This window comes from Schistocerca serialis, chromosome 8 (genome assembly GCF_023864345.2).
Source record: "Schistocerca serialis cubense isolate TAMUIC-IGC-003099 chromosome 8, iqSchSeri2.2, whole genome shotgun sequence".
NCBI classification, from domain to species: Eukaryota; Metazoa; Arthropoda; class Insecta; order Orthoptera; family Acrididae; genus Schistocerca; species Schistocerca serialis.
Genome location: NC_064645.1, coordinates 531,201,213 through 531,217,963, shown reverse-complemented (window position 1 = coordinate 531,217,963; position 16,751 = coordinate 531,201,213). Strand labels below are relative to the sequence as shown.

At 42.0% G+C, this 16,751-nt stretch overlaps 1 protein-coding gene across 2 annotated transcripts in view; it reads left to right on the top strand.

The window, feature by feature from the left end:
- LOC126416299 (vacuolar protein sorting-associated protein 16 homolog) overlaps positions 1–16,751 on the top strand; it is a 209,857-nt gene that overhangs the window by 66,774 nt on the left and 126,332 nt on the right. For both annotated transcript variants that reach the window (XM_050083958.1, XM_050083957.1), the window contains exon 4: positions 3,491–3,612. In XM_050083958.1, coding sequence (XP_049939915.1) covers positions 3,491–3,612 — 122 coding nt within the window. The remainder of the gene's footprint in view (positions 1–3,490; positions 3,613–16,751) is intronic.

Below are 16,751 nucleotides of genomic sequence, written 5' to 3'. Positions count from 1 at the left end.
CTTTGATTTTTATATATATATATATATATATATATATATATATATATATATAAAAACAAAGATGATGTGACTTACCAAATGAAAGTGCTGGCAGGTCGACAGACACACAAACAAACACAAACATATATATATATATATATATATCACATGCAGTATAAATACTTTGCATTACTGAGAATAACTCATCAAAAGAGGCATTCTCTTCTCAACAAGCCGCCACAAGGACACTCCACTACAGCCAACACATTAAGCTAACACGGAGAGACACCGAAGACAACCTACACAGTCAACAGTGACACAATAGCCAAATGTGCATAAATTATCAAGGAATGTAGAACAACAACTTGAATCATTAAAAGCTCCACCAAAGTACACTTCTGTAGATAATTCATTACTTTAGAATATTCAGGCCCCACACTGCCTCATCATGGATTATGAAAATAAAATACACTTATGCCAGACACTGATCTTCAAATTACAGACCCAATAGTGGCCCTGCCATGTTACATCAATTCAGAATCTTGCCAATACACAAATGTCACCATAGACTCATAGGTCAACACAATATAATGGCACAAGTTGTTTTATGCACAGCCTTGCCTTATTATGATGGAAAGCTTTCTTCTGCAGACACTTCCTGACTCCCAGTCCTCTGGACATACAGAGGCATACTCCATGTGCTGCTCCAATCAAATGATGTCTGCAGTTAACAGCATGCCACATAATGTGTTGACAATCTTCAGTCCCACTGTCTTACTGTCTCCATGCTATCTGCTCCGTCTCCAGGTGACATAGTTGAGCTTCCTCCCAGACGTGTTTGCTTTTGTTGGTTGATTCCAATTCCCCCTTTAAAGTGAAATGTATTTACTGTGGCAACTCCATGGTACAGCCATATCGATGCAAAACAAGTTCAACTGGTGCACCAAGCATGGTCCCTGATGCCACACTGCAGCCTCGTCAGCCACAACCCGTGGTCCAGTGCAGGCTCCCAGTTCAAGCTGCTGCTCCAGTTCAGTATTTCGAACCCTGCTCCACTGTGCCTGCCTCACCTGATGGTGAAAGTGGCTGCAAGTTCTTAGAATACCCAGAACCGTGCTCCCAGCATCATTTCCCAGAATCTGTCCTGCTGATGCAAAACACAGTTGGCTGACTTGCCATTCCTGGTCCCCAATGCTGCACCAAACACTTGTCTTCCACAGAAGATGGTCTTCACAACTGGCTTCCTAATGCTGTCCTGTCCTTCAGACTGTCCATTGTCGTGCCACACCACCACAACTAACCTCATTGTGTCCACTGAACTCACATAAGTGCATGCCCCAGTGGCGGTAGAGATAAAAGAGTTGTTCTGTTGTCACCATTAAGTGGGGATGGAAAACAGGTCTGCTGTAAGGTTGCCTCAAAGTCTTCAACCATCACAGGAAGAGTGCCAAATGGGACTCTCTCTTGAATATCTGTGGTGCTACCTCAAGGAAGGGAATAAGTTTGTGTCTCAAGTGGTCACTGGAGACGAGTCATGGTGTTATGACATCAAACCTGAGTCAAAATGATGAAGTCTCCAAGAGAACCATGGAACATCACTACCAACCAAGAAATCCAAGCCCTTCCACACAAGTTTGGGATAGATTACTCTCATCTTATTCCTTGACCAAAAGGCCACCTTCTTATTGGCTTCTGCAGCATGGGTCAATGACGAAGACTCAGCGATACTCACGAACCTTGACTGCCCTTTGCAAGCCAATCAAATCAAAATGATTGGGGCAGCTCCACCATAGGTTCATGTTGCTCCATGACAATGCAAGGTCCTTTCAGCAAACACAGTTGAGGAAGTCTTGCAGACAGTCAAATGGGAGGACCGCAGTCACCCTACGTAGGCTCTGGACCTGCCTTCCTTTGGTTATGCCATTTTTGATGAGCTTAAGAATGCTCTGAGAGGAAAATTATTTACCTTAGAAGAGGATGTGAGGCAGTATGTACAGAACTGGATTTCAATTTTATGAGATGATCATTCACTGCCTTGTTGCCATGGGAAAAGTGCCTCAGCAGTGTTCCAATACATTTGAAGTAAAGTTAGAAGTTCCTGTTTACAGACCTGTGGCACTTTGTAATTTCCATCACAGTTATTTCATACACATTTTTTTCTTTTAGTGTTCATAATACCGTTGATAAAATTTCTGGTGCTGATAGACTTATACTATATTAATAACCCAAAACATTATGACCACTGCCAACAGTGACGTTAGATGCCCCCTGGTGGCATTGCAGACACATGACATGGCAACAACAGTTCGTAAGTGAAACAGACACGGACCGGGGATCACTTTAGTGAAGATATAGGCTTAAAATGGGGAAATCCATTGAGTTAAATGACTTTGACAAAACGAAAATCATTATTACATGGAGCTTGTGAACGACTATCTTCAAAACAGGGAAGCTGGTTGAATATTCACATGCTATTGTTGTGATTATCTAAGGGAAGAGGTTGGAGGATAGTGAAACTACCACTAGGTGCTAAAAGGTTGGATGTCCATGAGTCTTCACAGAATGTGGGGTTTGGAGACTTGTCTGCTCTGTAAAGTAGGATAGATGGTGATCTTTGGCATCTCTGCCGAAAGAGAGCAATGCTGGTACAAACACAAGTGTTTTGGAGTACACTTTTCATCGCACGTTTTTGAATGGGGAGCTCCACATTAGGCAACCCCTGTGTGTTCACAGGTTGACCCAACAGCATAGTCAATTACGATTGCAGTGGGTGTGGGACCATTGGGATTCGACCATCGATCAGTGGAAATGTGCCAGCTCTTTGGATGAATCATGTTTGTGCTGCACTAGGTCTCTGAGGTGCATGGTGGCTCGAAATGTGCAGTGCACCACAGCTACAGGCATGTGTGAGCAGTATTATGTTGTGGGAGACATTCTCCCATGCTTGCATGGGGCCTGTGGTAGTAATTGAAGGAACACTGTCAGCTGTGAACCACCTGCATCCCCTCATGCTTGATGTCTTCCCTGACAATGATGTCATCTTTGAGTAGTATAATTCTCCATTCCTTGGAGCCAGAACCATGCTACAGTGGTTTGAGAAGCATTATAGTGAACTCACATTGACATCTCAGCAACCAAATTTGCCAGCCATAAATCCTATGGAACCCATCTGGGTCGCTATTGGGTGCCACCTTTGCATAAGCAAATTGGTGCCCCGTTATTTACATGAATTACGTGACCTATAAGTAAACATCTGATGCCATGTACCTCCACAAACCTACCAACAAACTGTCGGATTCCTGATATGCAGAATCAGTGATGTATTTTGTTCCAAAGGTGGACAAACTATCTATTAAGCAGGTGGTCATAATGTTTTGGTACATCAGTGTATTTTATCTGGTACATATTATTTTTTAAAAGTAGTGCTAGTTTACATATAAACACAATATCTCACAAGCAGTTCCTTATTTTTTGTTAATTGTAATCAATTTCTTTAACATTTTTCATCTAGGACCAAACATGTCTCCAAGTAGCTGGCAGATTGTAGTGAAAGACCGTGAGAGTAGAGTTCTGGTTGCTAAGGGGCGAGATCTGTTTATACTTATCCGATCTGAGCTGCAAGCCAAACCAGTTGTAAGTATATTTTATGTTTTCAGTAAAAGTAAAATTGAGACAGAGTTCACACATCATCTTCATTGTGAATTGTGAATTATAATGTTTGTACGCCAGGGTTCCTAAAAGTGACCCTAACACTTAAACAATTCCAGTTATATTATTCTAAGATCATTTATGATTTAGCTGGCTTCAACCCAAAGGCTTTTCTGAACACTGCTGGTTTGAATTAGGCATGGGCCTACTGAAGGTGGTGTCCCCTAACTTTCCACTGACCTGAACTGATATATGCAGCCAGTTACCAGGGGCCCTGATGTTTATTGTGGACTCCAAATCATTGTGAAACTTGGCATTTGTCACATCAACAAATCATTGGCAGAGGTGAAAAAAAAAACAATAAATGAGAGAAAAACATCCAAAGACCAAGTGGGGATGAATGTGTAATGTGTAATCTGGCTATTGTCCAGTGGGCCACACATGCATCAGTGAATATACAAAAATATCTATTAATGACTGTTGGTTGGCACATAGTAACATGTAACAGTAAAGAGACTTCTCTAGACATTGATCAGCTACTCTTTTTCTAGTTTAAGCACTCATTCTCATGACAACCAGACAACAGATGCACATTCCTATCCACACCTGTGTCAATACTAACTGTTTATGAGTGGGTGCCCAGACTGACAGGAATGGGAAGGGAAAGGAGGATTTGCAAGAATATATGGTAGGGATCATTTATACCCGTGTAGTTCAAAGATCATGGAACTGGAGGGTTGAGGTTGGAGGGGGCTTGGGGCAAGTGATATGGGATACTGAAGCAGCTGTTAAATCATTGGTATCTGATGTTTACAGTATAGCATGTATAGGAATTGGCTGGCATTTTCATGATAGACAACAGTTTGGTGATGGTCACTCGTATCGGTGGTCTCTTGGTTGTTATCCCAAAATAGAACAGATTTCAATAATGTCAACAAGGCTGATAGATAACTTCGATACTTTCACCTGTGGCCCTATCTTTTGTGGTATGGGAAATGCCTGTGACTGGATGAAAATTTTCAGAAACTTCCTGCATTCAGCCACCTCCACCTCAGTAAGAACTAATATTCTTGAATGTCCTCTCCACATTTCCAACACTGTGTCAACCTATCTTCGAAGAAGACCTCATCTTAATCTCAAACCCATGTATAACCGTGCTGGACTTCTAAAGGGCCTTCCTTCATTTGTTCGCTGTACTGGATGCATTTCTTTGCCATTCATCGTACTGACCAGGACCAACCAAAAGCACACCATAATCTTGCTTCAGACAGGTCCCACCTCCCTCTAAGCATTATCTTTCATCCCTAATGCCCAGCCCCTCACTGATAGCCTTCTTAAGAATTCCTCACCTTCAACTTTGAAACTTTCCTTTGCCATATTCCTTCCCAGTAAGCTCAACATCACAACAATGGAATGAACAGCTATCCATAATCATAAAATCAGGCATGATCATATTGTTCTTTCAGCAGACAAGGGCTTCACCACTTTGCTCATGCATCAATGACTTTTTGTCTGAAGGTATCCGCCACCTTGCTAATACTTACAAGCTTTACCATTATAGTCCATTGCACAAGTCCAACTTGACATCTCACAGCTCCTTCATACATAAGGTCTGTCCCAAAAGCTGTCACAATAATCCATGTTCTTCCTCTCACCAGAAACATCCTGTACACTCACATTTTACCTGCAGCAGCCATAGCTTGACAAACATAATTTCACTGGTTTCCTTAGTGGTTGCGCCATTGTGACCGTTACAGTACTGTCACCGAAAGAAACTCTTTTTCCTCATTGATCTCCGAGCAGTTGTCTGGTGTCCTTTCTCACACTCAAGACAGTCTTCCTGCACTGACTTTCCGCAGCTCTTTTCCATTGCCATCAGGCTCCTGCTAGATCCTCATATACCAACATCCTCTGTGCCCACAACCACGCTGTAGTAGAAAACTTTATTTTCCAGAGCCCTCGTTGTACTAAAACCACCACCTTCTTCCTAATGCTGTTGGCCAACCTCATTATGAGCTGTAGTTATTTCCGCGTTGATGCCCTGATATACCTACAAGTCTGTAGGACTTCCATGGTTACCAGCATGGTACCATCTTATGATAACTCCAAACCAACCCACAGCAAGAGGAATCTGTCACATCCACTCTACTCTGAACAAACCTTGTCCAGTTTAATTCAGGAATGACACTGTCTGTTTTTATTTTTATTTTTTTTTCCAGAGACTCATCACCTATTCCCAATCCACTTCAGTTGATCCTACTCAAGTCATCAAGTTATCTTCCTAACTGATAGCCACATCTCAGGTACCTCGTGAAAACATCTGTCCATATAACACACAACAGTCAGGAAGGTACCCAAAGGCACCACTTTAGCAGTGGGTTGCAAAAATTATACATATGTGCCAATGATCTTGTCAGATGGTCAAAAACCTGCTCAACTAATCCAGAAACATATTTCCGATGTCATTTCATCCTGTGTTATCAACAAATCTACCTCCCGCCATGCCCGGAGTTGAAGGGTTTCCTGCTTGATATCAGACATCATCACCCAAAGCAGTATTCTGTTGCCCACCCATCTACACAGTGTGCTAGGCCATACCTATCTCAACTATGCTCCCAATCCTACATCTCATTATCCTGTGAACAAACCAGGAGCAAGATCTGTTCTGTACAACCACCTACATCTTCCTGTTGTCATACAGTCACAGGTATTTTCTATCCTGTAAATGGTAGGACCACTTGTGGCAGCAACGCTATTTTATTTTAAATTGAGGGCCACCACTGCCGAACTTCCACATTTTGAAAGAAATAATTTCCACTAGCTGTAGAATACTTTTTATCAAAAGTCATGACCTGTTTCGTGCCCTTAGAAGATGCGTCCTCAGGTAATAAAAATTATTTTTAACAGTTCATCACCAAAGTAACTGCCTTAGAGCCACTCCCCATCATTTACATCATGCTGTAAACAAATAGTGCCCTAAAAGCAGAAGTCCTTACTTAAGACAAAGGGGATAGCAGAACCATGCTGCCATAAGCAGGAAGGTTATTGAGCTGCAACAGGCAAGGCAGCAGTGACCACTATGCAATGGGGAAGAAGTTTAATGTAAACATCTTCTCCATCGCATAGCGGTCAGTACTGTCTTGCCTGCTGCGGCTCAGTCAACTTCCAGCTTGTGTCGTGGTTCTGCTGTCTCCTTCATTTTCAATAAGGACTACCGCTTTTAGCGTGTTAATTGTTTACAACATGTTGCGAATGAGGGGGAGTGGCTCTAAGACAGGTACCTTTTGGTCATGACTTGTTAAAAATAATTTTTATCACCTTAGGATGTGTCTTCTAGGTGCTGCGAAACCAGTCATGGCTCTTAATAAAAAGTGTTCCACAGCCAGTGCGGATTATTTTTCTTTCAAAAAGCAATGGTATTACAAATCAGCTGTAGTGAAATTAATGTGTAGCACAGTATGTTCAGGGATTACAACTAATTAACTGTCCATCAACATAATTGGATACTTACAGCATCTAAATACAAATTCTGCTATCCAGCTGCTGAACACACTGCACACAATACCAATGACTTGAACAGCTGCTGCAGTGGACATGCTTTCCCCTCCAATATCAGCTTTTGCGAACTTTGCAGGTCAGTACTGTCATTCCTACATGCCCCCTGTTTATCAGCATCTCTAACGTAAACCTCTGTACTTCTGTTAATGCTTTACCCTTTCCTCATAGTTTCCTTTGCCATCATTTTCCACACCGTTCCTCTCCTGCCCAAACCCCTACCCCCTATGCTATCCCATACCTTCCCTTTCCCTACAGTATTTTATGACATTCTCTTGCTACTCAGTACCTCCCCACCTACTTCCAGAAACCATACTCCTTTCCTCCCCATTCCTACCCCGTCCCATGAGCCTGAGCCATCTCTCATATGTGGTGGGTGTCACTGAGGCAAAGTGAAAGACTGTTTGGTTGTCTGTGTGGTTGTGAAATAAATGTGGCATCATAAATATGAAGCAGTAAATTCATTGTAGGCCAAGGAGGGCATTTCATGGTAAGGAAACCTGTCACAGTCCAAGTCCAAACATGAGCCTAGTGACAATGGGTGCAAAGACCAAAGAGCAACACAAACACAGTCAGAGGATAACACAGTTTATTATAAAGGGTACACTAGCATTGCTGTAAGGTGTTGCGACACTTATACACCAAAGTGCCTTGCAGTAGGCTTTGGCTGGCCTTCCCTCAACCCAGGTGACTAACTCACACAATTTGCAGCCACACACATCATGCTAAGTGGCTTGCAGAACACTGTAGTAGTTACTTGCCAATATCCTGCAGTGCTGGAAAATTCCTTCCTCCTGCTACCAGCCCATAGAACGAAATGAGCCGTGCTGATGTGGAATAGGACACCTGGCATGCAATGTAACAGTGCTGTTGGGACTGTGTGGTGTGGATGGGCTTGCAGTTGCAGGTGGTTGAGTGTTATTTGCTTTGAACCATTCCTTGAAGATGGAAGGTAGAGAAGATGCTAGCCAATGTGCTCCCTGAGGTGAGCACACTTTTCTCGGTTGGGATATTGAAAGAGCCAGTCGGTAGTTGTCGAATAGTGGTTGCTGGGTGCTTCTGAGACTCGGGAGGCAACAGCAGACGTGGTGGTCTATGGAACTGCTTCGTGAGAGCTGGTGACACCTGAGTGCCACATATTGTAGCAGTAAGAGAGATCGATGATGCGTTTTCCATATCAGTTTGCAGTGAGGCTATTAAATAACATGCAAAAAGCCTGCAGATTATGTTTTCAGTAACTCTGTCTTTGAAACTTCCATGCTGTGCTGACCTAAAACCAGAACCTTGGCTTTCTAAGAAAATGCTCTTCCTGTTTGAACTAGCCAGTGATTACACGCAACCTCCAATCACAGTAGAAATTCATTCTGGAAACAAACCCTAGGTTGAGGCTTACCCATTTCTCTGTGATATCCTATCTATCAGAACTGCTAGATAAAGAAAAAATGTGAGAGAGCTTGTTTAGTTTGGAGAGTAGGGGAAAGGTACGAGCAGAATTGAAGCTGTGAGAGCAGATCATGAATTGCACCTGAATATCTAAATTGGTAAGAACATTGTCGTCGGCTAGCTTACTTCATTCTGGCAGAAATTTTAATCTCAAAGAAGTCTGATAACAGCACCCTCTTTTCTATAAAGTGAAAGATTCACCGTGGAACTCTATTTTTGTCATTGTTGCAAATTGTAATAATTTTTACAGAGTGTTAAAAAGGCATTGCACATGTAGAGGGAGATAGCTACTTTATAAAAGTAGCAGAAAGTGCCCACCATTGTGTAATTCTCATAATAGGATATGATGTTTGCATATTCTTAAATACAGTTTGTAACCTATGAACATTTCTGAGGAAATGCAACAACACATCTTGAATTTCTTTGTGCAGTTCAATAATAGTGTATGGGTGAGTTTTGCAAGTAGCATCCTTAATTTATCCCCACAAGAAAATAGTCAGGTGGGTTTAAATCAGAAGACTGAGAAGACCACAGTCCCTTCTTAATCACTTGTCCAAGGAAACATTGCTTGAAAGAGTCATGGTGTTGTTGACTGTATGAGCTGTAGCATTGTCATTTTATAGCAGTTTGGTCTTCATAGTCAGTGTTTACAAATTGTTGCACTTTCTTATGTAATGCTCAGTTGTTCATCGCTGTCCCATGAAAGAATATGATGAAAATTTGGCAATATGATATTGCATACACAAAATCCTTAAGGTCAGAAAGCCATAACTTTACACAGATCATTCTTACTTTGTCTTTGGCAATGCTCCCACTCCCTCCAACCCCCCTTCCTCCTCCCCCCCCACTCTCTCTCTCTCTCTCTCTCTCTCTCTCTCTCACTCACACACACACACACACACACACACACACACACACACACACACACACAAACAACAACAACAACAAACATTTTTGTTCTTTTCAAGCTGTAATTTGATTTATCCTAACATTCACATAACTTATTAAATGGGGAAAGACAACAGTGTTGACTAAAGATGTAATAAACAACAGATTCATGGTAACCACCAGAACAGGAATGGGACAGAGGTAAATGTCCTTGATGTAGATAGATGGGCTGCGGGCACAGGCAATAAGCTGAAGATCTTGGTCAAAAAGTGAACTATTTTTAACTGTGACCATAAGGACTGTGCAACGTGTGTGTGTGTGTGTGTGTGTGTGTGTGTGTGTGTGTGTGTGTGTGTGTGTGTGTGTGTATGTGTGAAGGGGATAAAATTTGCTACAGCCATAAAATTCCATTAGCTATAGTTACCTTTTGGGTGTTGCTAAAGGGTGGCGACCCCACGGAGTTCAGCTTCTAGTGGCTAATTTCAGATTTGACAAACTTGATATTCCTTTGCTGGGGACTGATCCTGTATTACCAAAGGTTTGGACAAGCCATCTTGACTAATATTATTTGCGATAGTAAAATATTGTGCCTTGAATAGCGTAATCTACTGTCTGGTCTGTCTGTCTGTCTGGTCTGTGAGGATAATTGCAAACTGTATGAAGAAGCAGTAGTAGTCTCCCCCTCATGATGCACTATGTGCCAACGGGAATGACAGCTTCACCCTGAAAGCATTCTTGGCAGGCAGTCCGTTGAGCAAGTGCTGCGCCACCGGACTTGCTTTGATGTGTGGGCCTCTGCTGGAGTCACTTTTTATACTCGTAGTTCCTCATGTGAAGAAAACGATTTCCAATCTTTTGTGGGAAAACACCCGCTACTGGATATGTATGGCATCTGAGAGCAGTAACATTCACTCTAAAAGGAGACCAGCTGGAGAGGAGAGCCAGACAGGTACTACTTTCCTATATACAAGAGCTAGTGAGACAGTGAGAAGAATTCTTAAAGTCTTTAAATTGTTCCACCAAGCCAATGGTTATCGAAGATACTGTCAACAGGATTTAAATCCAGAATGCAACACGTCCTATTAATACTGTAACAAGGAACTGTGTTGTCTGGATCGGCAATTAGACATTTTCCAGAGCATAGCACGGATTTTTACTTGCGATACGGCTACCCTCAGTCAGGATGTAGCTTTCCATTATATTTGAAGGCTCACTGAGTGGAGCTGTTGTAAAGTCAGAGTTTTGCCAATGATATATATAAATGCCCTCTGTCAGTGCTGGGGCTGGATTTGGTTTGGTGTGCGAAACTTAATGTGGCACAAAGTCATTACAAAATTCATAAAGGCATGTTGCACCTCTCCACAAATACTAAGGAAACCTTTGCTGTTATTTGTAATTTCATATATGAAGCAAAGAAGGGAATCTGAAAGGTGGGAGGAATATTTAGTGGGGCTCTACAACATCAATGAGTTTTAAACCATGTTATAGGAAGGGAAGAGAATGTAGATGAAGACGAGATGAGAGATATGATCTGCAACAAGAATTTGACAGAGCACTGAAAGGGCTAAGTCAGAATGGACCCCTGGAGTAGATGAGATTCCTTCATAATTATTGAGATTTTTGGGAGAGCCAGCCACCTGTTGTACAAGATATACGAAACAGGCGAAATACCCTCAGACTTAAAGAAGTTCAATAATTCCAATTTCTAAGAAAGCAGGTGCTAACAGGTATAGCATATTACTGAATTATCAGTTTAATAAGTCATTGTTGCAAAATGCTTACCCAAATTAATTACAGAAGGATGAAAAAACTTGTAGTAGCCGACACTGGGAAGACCAGTTTCGGTTCTGGAGACTTGAAGGAATACTGACCAACAACTTACCTTGGAAGATGTGTTAAAGAAAAGCAAACAAATGTTTATAGTATTTGTAGATGTAGAGAAAGCTTTTGAAAGTATTGATTGGAATACATGTTTTGAAGAGTTGAAAGGAGCAGAGATAAAATGCAGGGAGCAAAATGTTATACACAGCTTGTACTGAAACCAGACTGCAGTTAGGAGAATCAAAGGATATGGAAGGGAAGGAATAGTTGAGAAAGAAATTAGATGGGGTTATATCCCAATGTTATTCAATTTGTACATCGAGCAAACGCTGAAGGAAACCAAAGAAAAAAAAATGGAGAAGTAATTAAAGTTCAGGAAGAAGAAATGAAACTTTCGAAATTTGCTGATGACATTGTAGGACTTGAAAGAGCAGTTGAACGTAATGGATAATGTCTTGAAAAGAGCTTGTAAGACAAAGTTAAAAAAAAAAAAATACAAGTGTAATGGAATGTAATTGAATTAAATTAGGGTGCGCTGAGGGAATTAGATCAGGAAATGGAACATGGAAAATAGTAGATGGGCTTCACTGTTTGATCAACAGTGCAGCTGATGGTGGCTTAATTGGAGAGAATATAAAATGCAGACTGGCTATTTCTGAAAGCATTTCTGAAAAAGTGGAATTAGTTAAGTGTTAGGAAGTCATTTCTGAAGGTATTTATCTGGAGAGTAGCATTGTACGAAAATGAAATGTGGATTGTAAGCATTCCAGACAGGAGGAAAATAGAAACTTTGAAATGTAGTGCTGTAGAAGAATGATGAATTTTAAATGGGTAGATTGCATAACTGGTGTGCAGGAACTGAATCAAACTGGGGAGAAAACAAATTTATGGCACAACATGACTAAAAGAAGGGATCAGTTGGTAGGACATATTGTAAGGGTTCAAAGAATTATCAGGTTGTTACTGGAGGGACGTTTTGGCAGTAAAAACTGTAGAGTCAGAACAAGGGATGAATGTAGTAAGCAGGTTCAAGTGGATGTTGGTTGCAGTAGTTATTCAGAGATGAAGGGGCTTGCAGAGGATAGAATAGTGTGGAAAGGCACATGAAACCATCGTTCATGATGAAGACTATGACAACAAGAAGAACAACAACAACATATGAAGAACAGCAGTTTCCTGACCTGTAGGAAGAAGCTGTTGTCATTCCCCTCCACATACCTGGTGGAGACTACACAAGTAATTATTGTTGTATTGTTCTAACTAGCTGCATGTAAAAAGAATTGTAATGAATGCTCATCCACTGCCTTGTCTGGATGATTGAATACAAGCAACACTTTAATCGCCTTTTGTGTAGGCTTAGAAGGTAACCAAGTAATACACTAAATGATCCAAGTAACTCAAATATGGCTTTATTAACAAACTTCTGAACAATAACCTCATGTGACTCCATATGTAACAAGACAAAAGAATCATACAGAAGTTGCAACATAAACAATACACAGAACTCATTAGGGAGCGCTATGATCTAAAAGAACATAGTGAGAGTGGGTTAGTGCTGTTCCACGTGTATGTAGGCACGAGTCGCCAGTAGATGGTGTGGTGGAGACTGTGCCGTGCACACACTTCATACAGGCAGCCTCTAGCGTTAGGCCCAAGCAGATGCAGTTGGTGGTTGATTTAGTGTGTGACACTATGCTCGGTGCACTCACACTCACATACACTAGCAGCAAGATACAGCACACCTCTCCCTCATGCGAAAAGGATTCCCAGGTGACAGAGGAGATGGCAACAGCCCAACAAGAGACATATCCATCGGATATGGAGTGGTGGTAGCTGGTGTCTACGGTAGGGTGGGACAATGTACCAAGTGGGCACTGAACATAGTGCCAGAACATTCAGAGACATGGGTGCACTCGAGGGCAGTGGTCCCATGTGGCACCTGACAACAGCACCACAGAGGAGGGTGCCATCACTATATCTGCATTGCATTGTCATCAGCACGCAGGTCCTAGTGGACCCACCGGCAATAGTGGCTCAGATGATGATGACAAGGGGGCCGGTGTAGAACAGCAGGCTGCGGCAACAGATGTGATGCTGAACACGGACCAGTGTCTGGTACCACAAAACCAGAACCCCAGGGTGCTGCATGTTCAGGAGGCAGCCAATGGGAGGGGGCATCTACATAGCAGGCAAAGACGGACTTGAAGTGGAGGGCAGTGGTGCAGGCTGCAGTGAAGGGGGCTGCACCCTTGAACCAGTAGCTTCTGGTGGCTAGCGGGAGTGCAACTGATCAAAGTGGCTTTCCACCAGCCCATTGGCTGGAGGGATGTCACAAAGATGGCGTCTGGTGGCAGACAAAAGCGGTCAGTATCCTCTTGAGCTGGTGACCAAGCCAATATGCCCACACCAGCGATTGCAGTTCAGAGTGACCGGGTGAACCTTCCCACAGTGGGTGTGGTGCATGCTGCAGAAGCTGGAGGAGCATGCGTGGCTGTCAGCTGTGAAACAACTCAACCCGGCTCTGCTCTCTCATAGATGTGAAGTGATAGGTGCTCACAAAATGGAGAAGGGTGTCGTCTGGTGAAGAACTCATAACAAACTTTTTCATTTGGGACTTGAACTTACTCACTACTTATTCCACCTCACCATTCGCCTGAGGGTGGAATGTCAGAGCTGTAACATGATGAATGCAATGATGCGAAGAAAGGTATGAGAAATGAAGTGGGGCCTCGTATCAGAAATGAGATGCAAGGCAACACCTCAATAGAGAAATCTTTAAAAGCGTGAGAGTTGTGATCTCAACCAATGTTGAGACACACTGGAGAATGTAAGGAAACTGGGCAAATGCATCCACAACCAAGAGCCAACAGGAATTCAAGAAGGGACCCGTAAAGTCTATATGAATGCATTCGCATAGCTGGTGTGGAGTGGGACAGGGGGCAGAGATGTCTTGGAAGGTGCCTGTTGTCAGGCACAGTGCTCACAAGCTGTGACAAAATGCACAATTTCGCCACCAGTCCAGGTCCAAAACACGTCTCCTAGCTGACAGTTTAGTGTGTGAAACTGCCTGATAGCTGTGGTGGAGAATGCATAGACCCTCATGCCATAACATGGTGGGGTGGTTACTCTGGGAGAGAGGTCTTCCATGGACAACAACAAAACACCATCAAAAACAGACCTGGCAGTTAGTGTGGCCAGTCCTTTGAACAAACCGAACCACCTGGTGCAGAACCAGGTCAGAGTAACGACAGCTGCTGCATGAAAGCTTGTAATTGGAAAACCCTCGACCGCAGTCTGCATTTCAGTATAAAGATAGAAGCAAAGCAGTTCTTCGTAATCAAAGTTGGGGTCAAGACCCACAGGAAGGTGGGACAAGGTGCTCACATTGGCATGTCTAGGCAAAGGTTAAAAGTGGATTTCATAATTGTGACAAGAGAAGAACGGCACCAGCATTGTAGATGGTGTGCCGCCTTTTCAGGCAAGGAAGTGTGAGGGACAAGGAAACTAAGGGTTTATGGTCAGGAATAAGGTGAAACTTGGAGCCAAACAAAAAACATGTAATTTCTGGAGAGCATAGGCTATGGCAAGAGCCTCTTTTTCCACCTGAAAGTTACACTGCTGGGCTAGAGTGATAGATTTAAAGGCAAAAGCAACAGGTCATTCAGAGCTACCGGCATGTTGGTGCACTAGGACTGTGCCGAGGCTGCACTGTGAGGTATCAATCGCCAAAACTATGTGCTGGTCTGGAGAGAACCTCGCCATAACAGATTGCAGTGCCCCTAGAGATTGAAGTCTGTCCAGTTCTGCATTCACCTTATCTTTCAGGGTGACAGGAATAGGATGCACACAATAAAAACTAAGCAGACCCTTGGGTTTCAAAGAAATATGAGCAGAAAAATTCACACCCTGTACTTTCCAAAAAAAAGACCTGAAAACTCCTCACACAGTGTTTCCAGTGGAGAATACAGTACCTTATTGGACAAAAGGTGAACTGAGTTGGTGATAGAAAATCCAAATTCCTGAAATGTGTCCATCCTGAACAAGTTCTCAACACCAGCATCACCAACTCTCATACGTTTGAGAATTCAATAACATCACTGCAGCACCTGCGTTAACCTATAGCCGGAGCACTAGTAGCATCATACAGCAGTATTGTACCATCATAAACAGTGTCACACAACTGTGGCTGCACTGTAGGCTTTCTGGTGCAAGTGTCACCTAATAAAAGCATTGCCTTTTAACTATGTACAAAAGCAATGAAAGAAATCATTTTTGATACGAATTGTTTTATTGTTTTTGAAAATATTCATCTTTAAAAACTATACTGTTTTGCAAGGGTTCAAACCAATTATGGGAACATTTTTTCTGCTCTGATGATGCCTCAGAAATACATTTTCAAAGAAGTTCAACAGCTTCTTAATGTGATTAAAGTGACTATCTATGGATTTCTTGTTTGACATAAGGGAAGAAAAGAAACTATTAGGTAATTAACACAATGAAACATTAATTTGATTTTTCTCATAAAATAATCAATTATTTGATGCACTGTGTGGCTGTGGCAGATGGCATTGTCATTATGATAACTGAGGGTAAGTTTTTGGCTATTTTTCCTTATTTCATTGATTACTTGTAGCAAAGATATTGTTGTATAACATTCAGCATTATCTGTTCTTCCATATGTTATTGCTGCAGTTGTGTCAGTGACAGGCCGATTGAAATGGAATCAACAAGTTACCATTTCCTTGGAATTGCTTCCTGGTTGGAACTTCTTTTTTTGGATATCACATCATATTGTAACACCCAAAGAGTGCTGATTAATTTCCAGCTCGTGTGTGTATCCAAATTTCCTCTTCTATTAAAATGTTTTATAAAAATTTTGCATTTCATCAGTCAGATTTTTTTATCATTTCCATACATCAATTGACAAGACCCTGTTTTTTCCATTGCTAAACGTTAATGCTAAATTGAATTTACTGTTGTTGTTGTGGTCTTCAGTCCAGAGACTGGTTTGATGCAGCTTTCCATACTACTCTATCCTGTGCACGCTACTTCACCTCCAAGTAACTATTGCACCCTCCATCCTTCTGAATCTGTTTAGTGTATTCGTTCTTAGTCTCCCTCTATGATTTTTACCCTCCACACTGCTCTGCAATACTAAATTGTTGATTGCTTGATGCCTCAGAACATGTCCTACCAACTGATCTCTTCTTCTGTTCAAATTGTGCCACAAATTCCTCTTTTCCCCAATTCTGTTCAGTACCTCCTCATTAGTTACGTGGTCTACCCATCTAATCTTCAGCATTCTTCTGTAGCACCCTATTTTGAAAGCTTCTATTCTCTTCTTGTTTAAATTATTTATCGCCCATGTTTCACATCCATACATGGCTACACTCTATGCAAATACTTTTAGAAAAGAC